At 39.8% G+C, this 19003-nt stretch overlaps 1 protein-coding gene across 4 annotated transcripts in view; it reads left to right on the top strand.

Moving 5' to 3' along the window:
• The window catches only part of GDAP2 (ganglioside induced differentiation associated protein 2), an 81041-nt gene that overhangs the window by 9146 nt on the left and 52892 nt on the right, over positions 1-19003 (top strand). For all 4 annotated transcript variants that reach the window (XR_007154563.1, XM_047869462.1, XM_047869463.1 and 1 more), the window contains exons 3-7: positions 1389-1528; positions 9838-9991; positions 10395-10483; positions 16241-16317; positions 17693-17852. Coding sequence is in view for 3 of the 4 variants with exons in the window: in XM_047869462.1 (XP_047725418.1) it covers positions 1389-1528; positions 9838-9991; positions 10395-10483; positions 16241-16317; positions 17693-17852 (620 nt within the window). In the remaining variant the exon portion in view is untranslated. The remainder of the gene's footprint in view (positions 1-1388; positions 1529-9837; positions 9992-10394; positions 10484-16240; positions 16318-17692; positions 17853-19003) is intronic.

Genomic DNA, 19003 nt, shown 5'->3' on the forward strand with positions numbered 1-19003 from the left:
CCTAGCTCTGTTAACGTATCATTTTGCACATACTTACACAGTTTTATTGAGGTATAATTGACATACAATAAGCTGCGTATTTTTAAAGTGTACAGTTTGGTACATTTTGACATGTGTATATCCGTGAGCCTGCTCTCCCATTCCGATCACCACACCCAACTTAATTATCACCCCCAAAAGTGTGTTTTGTGTCCTTGCATAATCCCTCCTTCATGCCCCCCCTGACTCCACATCCCATTAATCTTTCTGTCACTATAGATCAATTTGCATTTTCCAAAGTTTTATGTAAATGGAATCACATACTCTTTTTTTCATCTGGCCACCTTTGTTCAGCGTGATCATTCGAAAGTTCACCTATGTTGCGTCTGTTAGTAGTAGTGCCTTTCTTCTTTAAAAAAAAAGCTTTATTGGGGCGCCTGGGTGGCGCAGTCGGTTAAGCGTCCGACTTCAGCCAGGTCACGATCTCGCGGTCCGTGAGTTCGAGCCCCGCGTCGGGCTCTGGGCTGATGGCTCAGAGCCTGGAGCCTGTTTCCGATTCTGTGTCTCCCTCTCTCTGCCCCTCCCCCCTTCATGCTCTGTCTCTCTCTGTCCCAAAAATAAATAAACGTTGAAAAAAAAAATTAAAAAAAAAAAAAAAAAACTTTATTGAGAGATAATTCACATCTCATACAGTTTATCAGTTTAAATTGTAGAAGTCAGTGGTGTTTAGTGTATTCACAAAGTTGTGTAACCATCACCACAGTCAATTTTAGAACATTTTCATCACCCCAAAGTCCTCTACCCGTTAGCAGTCATTCCCTGTCTCCCCATCTCTCAGTTGCAGCCAACCACTAATCTACTTCCTCTGTGTATAGATTTGTATACTGGGGACATCTCATGTAAATGGAGTCAGTTGTGACTTGGTATGTTTTAAAGATTCATCCATGTGGTAGTGTGAATCAGTACTTCATTCCTTTCTATGGCCAGATAATATTCCACTGTATGGATATACATACCTGTGCCATTTGTCAGTGTTAGTTCATTAGTTGTTAGACATTTGGGTTCTTTCTACTTTCTGGCTACTAGGAATAACGCTGCTGTGGTAAACTCTCGAAACCAACCACTTTCAGCTCTATAAGCACTCTGTTGCAATGAAAACAATACAGAAGAAGGAAAGAAAGAACACGATTCTGTGGGTAGCGGCTTTGCAGCGTTTGCATTGAAGATCTAAGATGCCAGATTAGTCTTCCTGAGTCCGGAACTCCTTTTCTGCTGTTGCTTAAGCTTGTGAGCTAGCAAAACCAATGTTGTAAGGGGAGTGAGGATAGAACGTTTTGAAATAATTAGCAGTTAGCTTTTTTATCTCCCTCCTCTTCCCCACGTTTGTTCTTTGTTCATCGTTTCCTCAGGAAAGGAGACGTGGCATTACTGAACTGTACGGCCATTGTGAATACCAGCAATGAAAGTCTTACAGATAAGAACCCTGTGTCAGAGAGTATCTTCATGCTCGCAGGACCCGATTTGAAGGAGGACCTCCAGAAACTTAAGGGTGAGTGAGTTTTCCTAGGTATGTTATTGTTAGGACACATTTTTGATATTTAAAGAAGCATGTTTTGCATTTAGTGAGAATACTAAGTAGATGCAGCTGTTTTGTTTTTGTTTAAACTACATAAAAACAGCTTTTGAAAGCCCCACATTGTGTTAGAAACTGAACACTGAGACTTTACTCTCAGTAAAACTCCTCTGTCATGTTCTTGAATTTAAAAATGCTAGTTACTATAGCCAGTTAAGTCTTTGGTAGCATTTTCTTGGCTGTATATTTTCTTGCACAGATAAGCCTTGTGAAACAACTATCCTTTCTCTAAACTGAAAAATTCTATCATTATTTGATATTGATAGAGAATTTTTCATATACCTCAAGGAGAGTAAATGTTGCACTTTGGAAATGAAGTTGACTTAGTGATAAAACCAAAATGCATTGTAAGGACAAATATATTCTCGATTACTTTTGCACTTGCTTTTTTTTTTTTTTTTTTTTTTTTAACCAGAACCTTCTTCTGAGAATATTTCATTAGAAATGGAGACAGGGAAGAGTTCCATTAGTTCAGAATCTTGTTTACCTTATTTGCATTCATTTTCTTCAATTACCAACCTGGCAAGCCAAGTTACTATTATTTGAGCCCAAATAGAATATTGTGAAATTCAGTCAGCCCATTTTATAAAAGGTATTTAGGAAATACAGCAATGGTTCTTAAAATGTAAATAACAGATATCACCTGTATAAAATCTTGAGTTTTTTTGATCTCTACCATTTATCAGTGAAAACTGGTTTCTAACCTAATAAGAATATTAGAATTTGAAGAGGAATGCTTAATAATGCTGATTCCATGAAAGAGAAGATAGAGAAGCATTACATCATCTGATCAAGAAACTGAACTATATGATAGCTGAAGGAGGAAAAAAGCCCTCAATTAAACTGAAAACATGATACCGGGAAGAACATGTAGAAATTAGAAAATGCAGTAGGGATAATACTGACAAGTTCTTTGATAAAGGTAATAGAGAAGCTGGTCTGGAAAAATTCCTTACGGCCTGTGTGTGTGTGTTCTCACACCTTAGAGCTAGATGGAAGGGTAAGAGAAAGAAAGTAATCAAATTTAATGTAAGCATACAAATGAAACCTCAGTATTTGACAACATGTGTCTGAGAGTCTCTAAGCAGGAGTTCATGTTGTAACTCTGCCCTTCACTCACTAGTGTTGTGTAAAACCGGTCACTTCACCGCTGAGCCTGCGTTTCCTACTCTCTAAAGTGGCATGGTGATGATAGTCTCTACCTCAGTTCCTGACACATCACAAGAGCTCAGCGAGTATTTGGGGATAGAAACAGTATCATGAAAAGTAAATGAAGTAATAGACATTAAGTTCAAAGTACATTCTAGTGTTTAGTGTTACTGCTGCTGTTAGTTACAGGCCCCAATTGTTTGATGCGTCTCTGCAAACCCGAGGAAAGATTATTAGTGATGCACTGCAGGCTGGATACTTAATCCTCTCCCCTTTTTACATTTTCAGTAACAGCTTCATAAATGATTGCAGAGCATGACTCCCCAAATTTGTAGATGATAGAAAGTTGAGAGGAGTTAATAGGAGATGTTGGATGACCAAAGAGTTTTAAATATTCTGAGCCGACTGGAACCAGGAGCCAAAAAATGAAAACACTGACAGGGGTGAATATAAAAGTCTTGCAGTAAGTTTAAAACCTGAATTCTCCAAATTCAGGATGGGGAAGCCCAGTTTGACAACTCTTATTATATAAGAAAGTGTTTGCTATCAGTAAAATGGCATCGTTATTCTCTCCCATTTTTCACACAGAAAACTTTAGGGTTAACGCTTTCTCCTCATTATCCCCCACATAAAGGCTATCATCAAGCCATAAATATATCTTGAGTCTCTTTATCACCACTGCCTCCAACCTAGCCTGTCTTGCCATCATTCCCTGACTGGAGCTTCCCTTTCAACCGGTCTCCCTACATTCATTCTTCTTTACCTAAATCTATTTGCCACATACAGTAAGCATTTGCTTTTTAAATTATAAATCCCTTCTTACTGCTTCCCTGCTTTGAACCGTGTAGTGGCCTCCCATGACATTTAAAACACAAACTCCTTGAGCTGGTGTCCAAGGACTTACAAGATCTCAGGCACTTGCCTCCAGGCTCCTTCCATGTCCCTTTCTCCCTCCCTTACTGTACTTGAACCAAACTGATCGTTTAGCTCTTGTTCAATTTTGCATGTACTTTGCTCTTGCAGTTCTTAATTCTTCTTAAGTCTTTGCTTATTTTCTTCCTCGTATTTACTTCAGAATTTGCTAATCTCCCCATGATATGTGCTCCCAGCCTGTGGTGCTTTTCTTTTGTGCTCTTATGATAATAGTAATTTCATAAATTGTTTATATGATGATGGGGTTCACATTAAACTTTGACCTCCATGAGGACAGGAACTGTATGTCTCCTTGGTCCCTGTGTGCCTGTACCCAGAGGAGTAGTGGAGGCACCCTTTAAGTAGCAGATGAATGACTACAAACTCCCTGGGATGTTAAGTAACTAGACTCAGCAGTGATGATGTCTTATTTTTATTGAAAACACTAACAGTATCAGACTATGTCACCAGTAGCATCACAGAGGAGGGTAACGTGTTAACAGCTTAAAATAGACTGTTATAAGATGTTTTACGTAAGCCTCGTGATATTCATGAAGAAACCTCTAATAGATACACAGAAGATAAAGAGAAAGGAATTAAAGCATACCAGTAAGAAAAATAAATCACAAAGCAAGACCGCAAGAGAGGAAAAAGAGGAACTTAAAAAAACCTCAGGAAACAATTAACAAAATGGCAATAGTAATTCCTTACCTAGCCGCAATTACTTTAAGCATAAAAGGACTAAGTTCTCCAATCAGAGGACACAGAGTGGTTGGTGGATAAAAAAACAAGACCCAGCAGTATAGTGTCTACAAGAGATTCACTTTAGCTTTAATGATACGTGTAGGCTGAAAGTGCAGGGATGGTAAAAGATACTCTGTGCAAATGGAAACCAAAAGAGAACAAGAGTGGCTGTACTTCTGCCAGATGAAATAGACTTCCAGTCAGAATTGGTCACAAGAGACCGAGAAGGTCACTGTATGATGAAAAAGGGGTCAGTTCATCAAAGGGATGTAGCAGTTGTAAATATGTATTCACCGAACGTAGAAGCTCTTAAATATTTAAGGCAAATATTAAAAGACCTAAATGGTTGGGGCGCCTGGGTGGCTCAGTCGGTTAAGCGGCCGACTTCGGCTCAGGTCATGATCTCGCGGTCCGTGCGTTCAAGCCCTGCGTCGGGCTCTGTGCTGACAGCTTAGAGCCTGGAGCCTGCTTCGGATTCTGTGTCTCCCTCTCTCTCTCTGACCCTCCCCCATTTGTGCTCTGTCTCTCTCTGTCTCAAAAATAAATACTAAAAAAAAAAAAAAAAAAAAAAAGATCTAAATGGAGAAATAGCCATACAGTAGCAGGGACCACAGTATACAACTTTCAACACTGGATGGATCATCCAGACAAAATCAGTAAGGAAACAGTAGGCCTGAATTACACTATGGGGTCAAATGAATATAATAGGCATACCCAGAATAGTCCATCTAACAGCACCAGAGTGCAAATTTTTCTCAGGCACACACACAACATTCTCCAGTGTAGAGCTTATGCATCTCCATGTGCAAAAGAGAAGGAAAATACTTTCTCCTGCAATCAGGACCACTGTGTAGTTTTGCTACTTAAATGTTCTGTCACTTGGTACTTAATGTGCACATTTGCTAGGATGGGAGTACACGCACTGAGTTTTTTGATTGCTCTGTTCTCTTATGAATAGGAGTCTTTGCTATAAGGATTAAAACAACTTTTGTGTTTCTTACTGTGGATGTTAGCATTTGGAGAGAAATAAGTGAAGTTGAAAAGTCCTAACTAATCTTTACTGCTCCGATATTCAGGTTATCGTACCAGCAGCGCTCCTTAGCGGAGGGGTAAAAGGCATGCTGGACAGAGTTTTGGCTGGAGTGAACTTGAACTTACTCAAGAAATTTGCATTTGTTCTGCAGGAATTAAAGATACTTTCAGGGTTGTGTTTTAACTATTCATAATGATGTCAGGATTTAGGCTTTGGGTTAGAAGAAATCTGGGCTAGACAGAACAAGTGGAGGGTTGGGAACGGTGTGCTTATTATTAGCATGAGTCTAGTCTCCAGAGTTCTGCACTTTGGTTAACAATTATTAAGGAAAAGGTGCGATTCCCCAAACCAGAGTATCCTGAACACTTAAAATTCTTTTCTGTGTCTGTGGTCTGTCTTCAGAGATCTTCAGGACTGATTCTGCCAACTGCCCCAATACATATTTCCTTACTTGCTTTATTTTTTTTTTAATATATATTATGCCTTTCAAATAATTGCTTTCTAGTTACAGAAGCAGTAAATGTAAATTGTAGAAAGTATATGCACACAAGCTATGAAATAAATGAACACTTAACATTTTCACCACACAGAGATCACCAGTACTCGTACTGTAGCGCATATTCTTCTGGATCTTTATGTGTATGTGGGCATACGCATACATTCTTAAATATTTTGTTACCAAAATAATTATATGTATACAGTGCATATCTTAAGATAATTATACACATACTGTTCTGCAGTCTGCTTTCTTCAGCAAATGAATTCTACCTTTTGGCTGTTCATCTAATACCCAAACCATAGTTTTAACTTTCCAGTTGATCCAGAAATGCCCTTTGCGGCTAGTTTATCCAAAGCAATATCCAATCTAGGGTCACACATTACATGTAATTGTTGTATCTGTAAAGATTTTGTTTTCATCCAACTCCATTCCCTTTTTATGACACTTGTTGAGTAAAGTAGGCCAACATGTCTTCCAAGATGGCTCACCTTCTGGGTTTATCTGCTTACCCTGAGGTACCATTTGGTCTGTCGCTTTATCCCTTGTATTTCCTATAACCTGGAAGTTGTATCTAATTGAATCAGATTTGGCTAAAGGATTTCATAGGTGATGTTGTATTGTGTACTTAGTATATCACATTGGGAGACGTATAAAATCTGATTGACCTGTTAGTGGACCATTACTGACACTAAGATGGCTCTCTGGCTTAGAGTGATGACAGCTTGATTCTTCCTTTGTACAGTTGTTTTACCCTCTGTAGTCAATATGGGGTTATTTAAGTTCTATGAATACCCAGGACCCTGTCATACGTTCACATAATGGTTTTAGCAACATTTATAGTCCTTATCTGAGTCAGTAATTTCATTAAGATTGCGAAGTTGTAGGGGCGCCTGGGTGGCCCAGTCGGTTGAGTGTCTGATTTCAGCTCAGGATGTGATCTTGCAGTTTGTGGGTTCAAGCCCCACATGGGGCTCGCTGCTGTCAGCCTGTCAACATAGAGCCCACTTCAGATCCTCTGTCCCTTTCTTTCCCCCTCTGCCTGCCCCTCCCCCGCTTGCACTCTCTCAAAAATTAATTAATTAATTAATTTTAACAAAAGATTGTGAAGTTGTATTTTTCTAAAACCTATCATCATATCCTTGGTTACTAGCTCACATTCCTCTAAAGTAGAGCCTTTCCCCAATAACTGACATGTGGTTACTCTGAATTAGTTTCTATCAGAGGGCAGCATAAATGCTTAATTCTTTTAATTACCATTTTTCAAACTAAGAATTGGTTATTAAACCAATTTGAGCTGCCTCAAATGGTGCCAAATGATGTTTTTTTTCCCTTTCTCTTTTTTGAGTATCAGTTCGTGCTTACGGCTTTTCATTGATCAATGTATATGTGGTTTTAAAAGTCAAAGAATCTTACATCGAAATATATACAGGAAAGCAACAGTTCTTTGCCTTTCCCTTCCCTTTCTTCAGGGGCATATACTTTCAAACCTTTAACTTCCTTATTTTACTTCTATTTCCAAATAATATGCTACAACTACTGTATTGATTTTTTTCATTCTCTGTTGACTTCCTATTGTGGAAATTAAAGATTAAACTCTTATCCACTCCCTGCTTTTAACTATACAAAAAAAAAAAATTCACATTTTCTTCCCCCTTCACCCCTTTCCCCAATTGGTCCGTCAAATTTTTATTAAATCGACATTCAGCCTTAACATTGTGACTGTATAAATATTGCTCACTGCTTATTACAAAACGGATTTGAATTCTTTTTGTATAGCTATTTTCCTGAGTTATTGATTTGATTATTTAATATTCTAACTATCACTGATTCAATCTCAAACTTTTAAATACGACTATAAACCTCTCAGTAAAGTCAAAAACTCTTGGTTATCTTTCAAGTCCATTTTCTTCTTGACAAGGTGCCTCCTGAAATCCACCGTCCTCTTTCCTCTCTAGGTTGTTCTCTATGCCTGCTGTATAGTTATTATCCTAGGAAATCCTTTTTTCTGTTCAGTGAATCCTCGCAGTTTCTGGATCTCTCATGCCTTTCTCTTCTTTGATGTATTCCTTCATTTTTGTGGATAAATCTACTGGAGATATCTGAGAAGGATGGGTGGGGACAAAATTACTGAGACCTTCCACCTTCATACTTAATTGGAAGTTTGGCTGAAAATGAAATTCTAAGCTAGTAATCCTTTTCCAGGTTTTGAAGGCATTGGTCCATTGTTTTCTGTTTTTATTATTGCTCTTGAAAACTTAGATGCTATTCTTGTTCTTGATTCTTTGAGTGATAATGTTTTTTTCTCTGGAAACTATGATCTCATCTTTCTGGTATTCTCAGTTTCATAGTTTCTCCACCTTGATGTGGTTTGGGTATTCTGTGAGCTAGAAACTCTTATCTTTCAGTTCTGGAAAATTTGTTTTCTTTCATAATTTCCTTCCCTCTGTATTCTCTGTTCTCTCTTTGAAAAAATTCTATTGGATTTTGTACCTCCTTGTTTAATCCTCCAATTTTTCATGTCTTATTTTCTAGCTTTTTATTTTCCGGAAGCTTTCCTTAACTTCAGCTTTAATGTATCTGTTGTCATTCCTGATAACATGTTTTCATTTGGCTGTAACAGTTATAGAAGTGCTTTGTTTTTTCCTCTTCTCCGAATATTTTTTTTTATAACATCTTATAACATTCTGGTTTTGTTTCTGAGGTACCGTATCTTCTCTTACCTATCTGACAATGGTTGCCTTCTCTCTTGTTTGAGCATCGTTTTGACCCCCTTTGGTCAGAGGCTTGGCTCACTTCCTAGTGATCCTTGAGTGTCAGCTGTATTTATGATGGAGGAAGTGAGAAGGTGAAGGGAAGCTCTGTGTGCACGGGCAAGAGTTACTGCTTGGCGGGTCTAGCCGCAGGTGATGAGCAGAAGGAGCCCTGTTGTTTGGTTGGGGAACTTCCCTTAGTTGTCACAGTCTGCGAGTCCTTTGGTTTGGGCCTCTTAGTTTCCTGGAAGGGGTGTAAGCGTGGGCATCTGTGTTTTGGACACCAGTTAGGAGCAGAAGGCTAAAGCTCTCACTGTAGAGTGTAACACCTTAGCTAAATCCCCTCTTCTCAGCTGCGCCCGGGGTTCTGCAGTCCAGACACTCTCCAGCGCAGCATCTCCAGAGAGTAAATGTTCCTGCTGCTGTGATGGTAAAGAAACCACCCCCTTGCTGTGCTGGCTGGGAAGGGGTTGTTGCAGATTTGACTGTTCTTATGCAAACTTAACTCCGCCTCCTCTTTTTAGTCCCACTTCACATCATAGCCTTTAGAAGTACATAGGCCTCCAAGTCTTGAGCCTTCCTGGTGTTCCGTAGTAACAACAAGAATGGTAGGTAATGCGTGTGTGTACTTTGCATGTATTAACTAATTTCATCCTGTGAAGTGAGTACCAGTAGTATTCCCACTAAACGGGAAATTGAGGCCTGGAGAGGCCAGGCAGCTGCCCAGGTAGCACAGAAGGAAAGTGGTAGACCCGAGATTTGAATCCAAGCAGTCTGTCTTGAATCCAGCACCTCCTTTCCATATGACCTGCTTGCTTCCAATTGGCGACTTCTTTTCTGTGAGCAGTTAGGTTTCTCTGCTTGCTGAATCAGTTATTTCCAGGCCTTCTGCCTTCCGGAATTTTGATGATGCTTATCTGCTTGATGTTCTCTCGCATTCTCTTTGTCTCTGTTTTTATACCTATCGTATTGCTTCACTGTCATTTTGACAACAGAGATCAGTGTTTGTGTTCAATCTATATTTTTAATTGAAATTTCTCAATGAAGTTCTTATTACTTTTCTGTTTTATGCCTTATTTTGTTGACTTTTTTTTCCCCCCAACACCTCCATGACTTAAGCATGCTCCATTGTTCCCAGGTTGCCGGACAGGTGAAGCAAAATTGACAAAAGGATTTAATCTAGCTGCCCGGTTCATCATTCACACAGTGGGACCTAAGTACAAGAGCCGCTATCGCACCGCTGCTGAGAGCTCCCTGTACAGCTGCTACAGAAACGTGCTTCAGCTGGCAAAGTACGGCTTATTCACCTCCTGGATGCACCATGCCATACACTGTCAAAGGCCCTGGTTTCAAAATGAAACCTGGCTGTGGAAATCAAATTTTGAGGGATTTAAATCACGTAAGAGGATTCTGAAGACAAAATTAATTCTCTTCGCAAATTTAGCAGGATAAGAGAAATGGATTTGGGTGACTTAAGAATTTAACCTGTTCCCATTTCACTCAATCTTTGCTTGAACTATATTCCCCCCGAGTGGTACAATTATAATATTAATATAAATATTAAATAGCGTAACTGAGTTAATTGTTACACTAGATTTGTTGAGGAGGTAGGGAAGGAGAAGTTGAGCTGCATTTTTAAATTAATTACATATGTATGTGTTATGAATATTGGTGCTTTGTGTTTTCTGTCCGCAGAGAGCAGTCAATGTCCTCTGTGGGATTCTGTGTCATCAATTCTGCAAAACGAGGTTATCCTTTAGAGGATGCAACACACATAGCACTTCGTAAGTAACATTGGCGAAGCTGTGCCTACAGCGAGGACTTCATAAATAGGATTGGGTTGCAGCACATAAATTGAGCCTTACAGATTTTTCTGTTATCACTAATTAAATAGTTATAGCCAAAGAAGATTTGTTGATTAGCTAATCATGGCATCCTGGAGGGAACTTTGTATTGATAAGTTGCTGAGCTCAATTTACTTTCCCAGGCTAACATTTTTCTCCGCTTGAATAAAGGCTTGCAGGCTTGCTTATGAAATTTGCAAATGATACCAAGCTGAGAAGTATGGTCAGCGCATTGGGTTTTTGCATCATGATTCAGAATAATTGTAACATTGCAACAATGATGTCAAAACAGATTTCATGATACAGTGTTTATGTAGCACTTTGCAGTTGAAATAGCAGCTTTCACATGTGTCATTTGAGTATAAATCCTTGCATTGAGGTTTAAAAAAGACCAAGCTTGATCATTATGAGACAGAATGTCATATATGTGACATAAAAACAAGGTGTTCGGCTCGAGAGATTCCATGATCTCACTGTATTATATGCAGGTTCAGACCACATCTAGACATTTGTATATAGTTTTGGGTGTCCTATCTTATGAGACACTGACAAACTGGAGAGCCAACAGTTTGAAACAGGAGAAACAGGTGTTTCTCCTAAAGAAGATGATGCTTTTAGCATATATGGTGCCCATCTTTAACATCTGAAGGAATCTCGTGAACTTATTCTGTGCTGCATTTTTAGAGCAGTGGTTCTGAGCCTCTTGGGGAGCCATCATAAACTACACCGAGCATCTGATGGAAGAAAGCTGTGGACCCCTTCCCCCAGAGGACATACATACATAGGAAATTTGTGTACAATTTCAGGGAGTTCACAGATTTCTTGTAAGACTTGTAGGTAAGACCTCCAGTGGTAGAGAACAGGTCCAAGACTGTGTCACAAGGAAGGAGATTTGGTCCCACTTGAGATAGGACTCACTGTAATAGGCGGGTGTTTTAAGTGAACTTCTTGTCACTGGGAATGTGCACGCAGAGGCTAAATGACCATTTGTTGCAGATATTCCTCATTGAGGAGGAAAACTGTATAAGATGATCTTTAAGAACCCTTGTATCTCTAGAATTTAAAGACAAGGAGCTGAAAGTCTTCTCAACGATAAACTAGAGATACTCAAATGTATAAAATTATTATTAGATAGCCTAGAATTTAGGGTGAGTACATAAGTAGTCTTATTTAACAATTAACTATTTTTAAAATGAAGATTGACTGCTCAAGGATTTTGTAGTAAATTTACCTATTTTATACTTTATATATATTATATTAGACTGAGTTTCTTGAGGAGCAGGGCTCTTATCTTTTCATCTTTGCATTTCTAATGCTTCCATAGGTCAAGAATGGTTTACATATGGTACTTGCTTAAGAAATAGGTATTTCGGGGGAACCTGGGTGCCTCAGTCGGTTGAGCATCCAACTCTTGATTTCAGCTCAGGTCATGATCTCACGGTTTGTGAGTTCGAGCCCCACATTGGGCTCTGTCCTGACAGTGTGGAACCTGCTTCACGTTGTGTCTCCCTTTCCCTCTCTCTCAAATCTTTTTCTCTGTCTCCCTTTCTCTCTCTCTCTCTCTCTCTCTCTCAAATCTTTAAAGAACTTTTTAAAAAAAGTATGTATTTTAAAAAGGGATATAGAAATTCCCTCAACAGCCCTGTGTTTTAGGGAATATGGTGTCCTTTTTACAAATAAAGAGGCTCAGAAATTTATCATGTTCTTAAGGTTATGCATACTGGTGACTCCCAAGTCCAGTAACCTGTTTATTATACTAAATAATTCAATTATGCTTGAGTTAGAACTGCTTCAGTGGGAAGCTCCTATGTTATCACTACTCTGCATGCATTCTGAATGGTGCCTTACCAAAGCAAAGTTCCTGCCTTTATATAATTCTTCCTGGCAAAGCTTTGGCAGGTCTTGACATTCTCTGATTCCTCTTAGTCCTTGCCTTATCATCCCATACCTTGAGCTATGACTTTTTATAGGTCTCCGTTTCTTATTAAAGTAATCATATAAGTTAGAATTTATTTTTTTTTTTAATGTTCATTTATTTTTGAGACAGAGTGCAAGCGGGGGAGGGGCAGAGAGAGAGGGAGACAGAATCTGAAGCAGGCTCCAGGCTCTGAGCTGTCAGCACAGAGTCCGACGCGGGGCTCAAACTCACAGACTGCAAGATCATGACCTGAGCCAAAGTCGGACGCTCAACCGACTGAGCCACTCAGGCGTTAGAATTTAAAAAGGCAGCAACATTTTGTAGAAAAGGCTCTGAAAAGGGAGTCAAGAAGACTGGCTTTTGATCCCAGTTCTACCAGTCTCACTGGCTCTGTGGCCCCAGAAAAACTGCTTGATAAATCACTTGGTACAGTACTCTGGAGGTGTCTACTTTGAGCAGGAATTGTAGTAAGAGCAGATGAAGGTCAATAGTTGGTTTAAGGGACTTCGATGAGGCAGTTTCTAAGAATTTACTTATTTAGCACAAAGGAAATGGAAAACTTAAAGATGGGCAAGTCAACTTTTATAAGGCCTGTTTGACTTACTGTACCTTAAATCTAATAGCAAAACTGTAGCATTTTATTAAAAAAAAAATACAGATGGACTTTCGCAGCATGTACAGACCAAGAGCAAATCTAATAATGTAACTCTAAGTCTTTAGTACCAAACTCTTTAAAATATTACCAAACTTTATTTCATTTGAAACCTAGGTAATGTCCTCTTGATAGATGTATCAAGACTATTTATCGTTTTTCCCTGGGTTCACGTGCAGTTCACTTCTTCTGCATTAGAAGCCCAGAGAAACATCTGCATTAAAATCAGTTCATCAGGTTATTTATTCATTCAACAAAACTTTGAGCGACTGCGTGCTAGGCCCTGTGCTATACAGGAGAGGATACAGTGGTGAGGAAAAAAAGATGACGCTGTTTGTTCTTACTGTGTTTCCCTGTTGGGAATTTTAATGCCCCAGATGTCATTCTCACCAGTTAAAGGGTTTTCACTAAAAGTGAGGTGCATGACATCCTGGTTGGCTGCAAAGAATAGTGCAGAGATGAAACTTGGAAGGAAACGGTTTGAATTGGCTGTTGGTACTAAATCCTTGTAGCCATGACATCACTCTTCTTCTTTTTTTTTTTTAATCCTTTTTTGCAAAATTATTTTTCTTAATGAATTCTGCTGAGGGAATTCAGTTTTAGTTACTATCTGGCATTGCATTTTGTCTTCTAGTGGAAATCCTACAGTTGTATGCTGGGAAACCACTATGTGTGAACATTAATTAAAACTTGGAGTCAAAGAGAAGAAAATCCCTTTCTGAAAGTTCATTTTAAAAAAATTGTTAAGGCAGAATAGAAAGAGAAATGAAAAATAAATTTGTCACCTTGTAGAGGGAGAATAATGAATAGTCCTTCAGTAAATGGGTCTGCTGTTATGTTCTCAAGATACAGTAGCAAACAAGGCAGGCAATATGTAGATAACCAGAGCTATAAAATGTTAATTCAGGTGCTGGTTACTTTTGAATGATTGCTTGCCACATCTTTAAGATGTGCTAGGTTCTCATAATATTAATGTAAGATATACTTGGCCTTCAGAAAGCTCACCATCCAACCGTAAAATGCTAGGAGAAGTTCACAAATGGAGGGTTATTCAGGTTGTAAGAGGAGCACAAGAAAGGATGGAGTTCTGTACAAACCAGATGGCTTTGGACAGGGTCTTGACAAATGGGTAGGAGTTCACTAAGAGAAGGCCATGGTGAATGAAGGATATCTAGTCAAAGGTAGCCATGGAGGCAGAGGCAGGGTCGCGTAAAAGTTAAGTGGAGCGTTCTGAGTACAGCAAAGAAGCCAGTTTGCCCAAAACATAAGGTGTGTGGGAGGAATGATGGGAAACAGGACTAAAGCCAGGGGGTGAGGGAGTGGCCAGTTGAGATCCAAGTGTGAAGAACCATGCTGGGACTTGGATCCTAACCTATAAGCAGTGCAGAGCCCCAGGATTATTGAGTAAGGAGGGTGACAGGGTAAGGAAGATAACTCGGGCAGTGCTGAATATGTAGACCTGGAAAAGAGAAAAATAAGCACATAATTAAGAGCTTACTGCCAAAGGCTCGTAAGCATTAAGATCCTAAGAGCAGCTGGAAGAAAGAAGGAGTGGATGTTTGAAAATTTCTGTCAGCAGTAGAATTTAAAGGACATGATAACCCATTGAATGCAGGGTGAAGGAATGGGGTGCTGGGTGGCTCAGTCGGTTAAGCATCCGACTTGGGCTCAGGTCATGATCTCGCTGTCCTGGAGTCCAAGCGTCGCATCAGTCTCTGTGCTGACAGCCTGGAGCCTGCTTCAGATTCTTCATCTCCCTCTCTCTCTGTCTCTCTCTCTCTCTGTTTCTCTCTCACTCTCTCAAAAGTAAATAAACATTTAAAAAAATTTTTTTAAAAAGGAAAGGAAGAAGTGAAAGAAGTGTTGAAATCAGGTTTAGAGCTTGGATGAGTGATTGGATGTTGCTATGGTATGGAATAAAGAATACAGGTAAAGGAACAGATTTGGGGGGAAAGACAGAGGTCAAGTCTAGTCCTCCCCAGTTTGAGGTCTCTGGGTGATCTCGGCAGATATGCCCTGTAGGCAGTAGGCAATTGAGCTCCTACATTCAGAAAACAGTATATAAAGATCTGAGAGTCTGAGTATTTACATCAGTGCCTAGCCAGCAAATTGGTGAGGTAAGAGAATATATATATCAAGAAAATAAATATGGAGGTCAGAACCCTGGAGAATAGCATTTTTAAAAGGTAGAGCATTGGGTATTGAGGAGGGCACCTTTTGGGATGAGCACTGGGTGTTGTATGGAAACCAATTTGTCAATAAATTTCATATATAAAAAAAAAAAAAGTAGAGCATGGGCATTTAAAACTAAAGCTAGAGAAATCTCTAGTGAGGTAAGGACTGAGAAAAGGCCTTTAGGTTTCATTGATAGGAAATTGATAGAGAAGAATCAGAATAATGTAGAAATTAAGAGAAAAAATCACCTTTGGTTTAATGAGATTTTGATAGGGATGCAGGGCTGAAGAGGTCGTTGAATACTGTAACTGAATACAGAAACGCTTAGGCTAGATCATTCTAGGCAGAGAGTGAGAGGCCTCAGGGAATAAAAATATACTGGATAAGGATGAATTGTCTGGAGTCAGCATCTTCTATGGCCGGGCACTGTTCTAGACATTGACAATAAAGCAGTAAATAAAATAAAGCTCTTGCTGTTGGGGTATTTTCATTCTAGCAGATGGGGCAGGGAGGACAGAGAAGATGTAAAATAAACAGATTCCACAAGATGTCTATAATATTTACTCTGGAGGAAAGTAAATCAGAGAAGGAATTTTATTTTTTTATTTTAGAGCACGTGTGAGCGGAGGAGAGGGGCAGAGAGAGAGAGAGAAAATCTTAAGTGGGCTCCACGCCCAGTGTTGAGCCCAACATGGGGCTTGATCCCATGACCCTGGGATCATGACCTGAGCCGAAATCAAGAGTCGGACGCTCAACTGACTGAGTCACCCAGGCGCCCCAGAGAAGGATTTTTAATTATAGTGGTCCGGGCAGGCGTCACTGATAAGGTGTCATTGAGCAGAGACCTACTGAAATGAGGAGTGATGTATTACAAAAATAAAACTTTGAAGAGTTTGTTTGAATTTTCTTCACACGAGTCATTATTTGTTGAATAATTTATTCTTTTCCTTAGGCACTGTAAGGAGATTCCTGGAGATTCATGGGGAGACCATTGAAAAAGTAGTATTTGCGGTCTCTGAACTTGAAGAGGTATCTTGCTAATTATGTTGCCTTGTTGAAATCTTACTTTTACTAGTGTTTGCCTTTGTGTCATCATTATCTATTTGCTGAATTGCTAGCAGGCAAATCCCAGGTATCAGTGTATGTGTTTGGTATCATTTGTTGAAAAAAATCCGTGTTAGAAACTAAAAATAAATCAGAAAGGAGCATTTGTTCATGTTTTTCATTGCTAAGACTGTTTTCACTTAGTGAAGTCCCACAAGGTGGAGTTGTTCTGCTTTGCTCCCTGTATTAGCTCTTAAAATATCTTGAGGCATCACCTTATAACCCAAGTACTGGGTGCCTGGGTAGCGTAACTGGAAAACCGCTACTGTGCTGGAAAAGCTTTGATGTCTGCCTCACCTGGAAACAGGTGGCAGCCTAGCCTAGTGACTGGCACTGATGAAGTTGGAGGGTTATGTTTTGTTGTATGTAGTTGGGGTTAGTATGTTTCAGTCTAATTTGGAGCCGTTTTAGAAAATTAGGTCTTCGCTTTAACTCTTATTAAGTTTTATTTAGTTTTAGTGTGCTTTCTCCCATCCAGCTTATATTATTTTGCAGCTTCGTGTCCTTGGGAAAGTTACTCAGCCTCTCTGTTCTTTGATAAAATGGGAGTACTAATAGCAGTTATATCACAGAAGTTTTGTGGTGAATGAGTTAATTCCTGTGAAATACCCACTGAAAGTATTAATAGATATATGCATGATATATAAATACTTTTGAATTTGCTAAAACGAGACACATTTGCTTGTTTACTGTCTCTTATTTCACCTGGTTACCTATTCATTTGTTCTGTCAGTGATCTTTCATTGAGTGTCTGGCGTACAAGTTTATTACACTTGATGGGAATACACCAGTGAAGAAGTCGGCATCGTTGTCCTCAAGCAGTCCGTTGTCTATTGGTGGGGACAGACAGTTCAGAGTTTTTGATCATCGTGATAAGTGCACTAATGGAAGTATGGAATGGACAGGAACACAGAACTCTAGCTTGCACAGGGTTAGGAAATGCTTCCCATGGGAGGTGATAAAGCTGAAATTGTTGTTAAAGAAAAATACGATATTCCAAGGGAGGGGCAGATGACCGTAGGACAGGAGTGGCAGCGCTACTGCATTCCAGGTTCAGTGACCTGAAGTTGCCAGGATGGGAGTCAGGCTTAACTTGACCATCTAACAATATCCTGACCTTTTACATAAGAACTGATGGAGGGTCCCAGACGGCTCCAGTCGAGCTTAGAAGTGGAAAGGTCTTTATTCTTGGTGGGAGCTGTCTTCACAGTGACTGGAACAGCACAATGCATTGCTGACGCCTGATGGCTGCTTCATTACTTCATTATTTTTCACAGAGTGTCTTGCTTTTCTGACACAGGCTACTTACCAAAAGCTGCTACCTCTGTACTTCCCAAGGTCATTAAAGGAGGAATGTCGATCATTGCCATACCTACCTGCAGATATTGGAAATGCAGAAGGGGAGCCTGTGGTACCTGAACGACAGATTAGGATAAGTGAAAAACCTGGTGCCCCGGAGGGTGAGTTCTGCCTTTCTTAATTTCCCTCTTCTGTCAGGGACTGATGAACACCACCAAGAAGGAGATGGTTTAGCCTGCCTTTGGGGGCTCTCTATGAGTGTCATTAAGATCAAGACCACCTTAAATGTTTTTAGAGTTTTATTCTTGTTAAAATTTACTTTTTTTTTTTTTAAGTTTATTTATTTTGAGAGAGTGTGTGGGCATGCAAGCAGGGAAGAGGTGGAGAGGAGAGAGGGAGGGAAGGAGAGAGAGAGAGAGAGAGAGAGAGAGAGAGAGAGAGAGAGAGAGAGAATGAACAAACGAACCCCGAGCAGGCCCCATGCTGTCAGCATGGAGCCCAATGTGGACCTCAGTCTCAGGAACCGTGAGGTCACGACCTGAGCCCAAACCAAGATTCAGGCGCTTAACCGACTGAGCCACCCAGGGGCCCCCAAATGTAGTCTTTAACCTAAAAAAAAATGTATGTTTATACACACACACACACACACACACACCATCAAGTTTGTTAGGCAGTAGAGATCCAGAGTTGGGTATAACAACATTTTCACCTTCCTGAAGTACACAATCATCTGAAATTGTCAACAGCTTCAACAATATGTCCTCTAAAAGCCAGACCTAATATTAAATATTGAAACAAGAATGCTGTTATCACTCTTTTGGTTTCTTTAAGTTATATACTCATGTAGATTGGAGCAGTGGCAGAACACGGTACGGTGAGAGCCCTTCTGAATCTGTGCTGACAGATTGCACTGGTCTTCACGGGGACATGGTGAAGGCCATAACTCCCTTCTGTGGAGGCATGCCTTACATGCTTCAGTGCTAGAACTTGATCTGAAAATTCAGCAGTCTAGGAATTACTGTGAGATTCCTGCTATGAACACTTGTAAATGAGCATCAAGGTAAAAATCTGTAGAAGGCTGCTCATCTCCTTTTTATCACCAGTACGCAGCCTTAACTCCAGTGGAGGAATTGTAAGTGGTTTACCACCAGGAAATGTCTGAACCAAGCTTTGCTGGAGGGCTGCCTGTGTACTTTAGGATACGCCCAGACTTTTTTGGAATTCTCATGCTTAGGACCACCACTAAAGAATATAGTTTTTCCTAAGTGGGTAAATACATTTTGTATGACAAGGAGTAATGAATAGCAAAACC

This window comes from Prionailurus viverrinus, chromosome C1, assembly GCF_022837055.1.
Source record: "Prionailurus viverrinus isolate Anna chromosome C1, UM_Priviv_1.0, whole genome shotgun sequence".
In the NCBI taxonomy this organism is placed as follows: domain Eukaryota; kingdom Metazoa; phylum Chordata; class Mammalia; order Carnivora; family Felidae; genus Prionailurus; species Prionailurus viverrinus.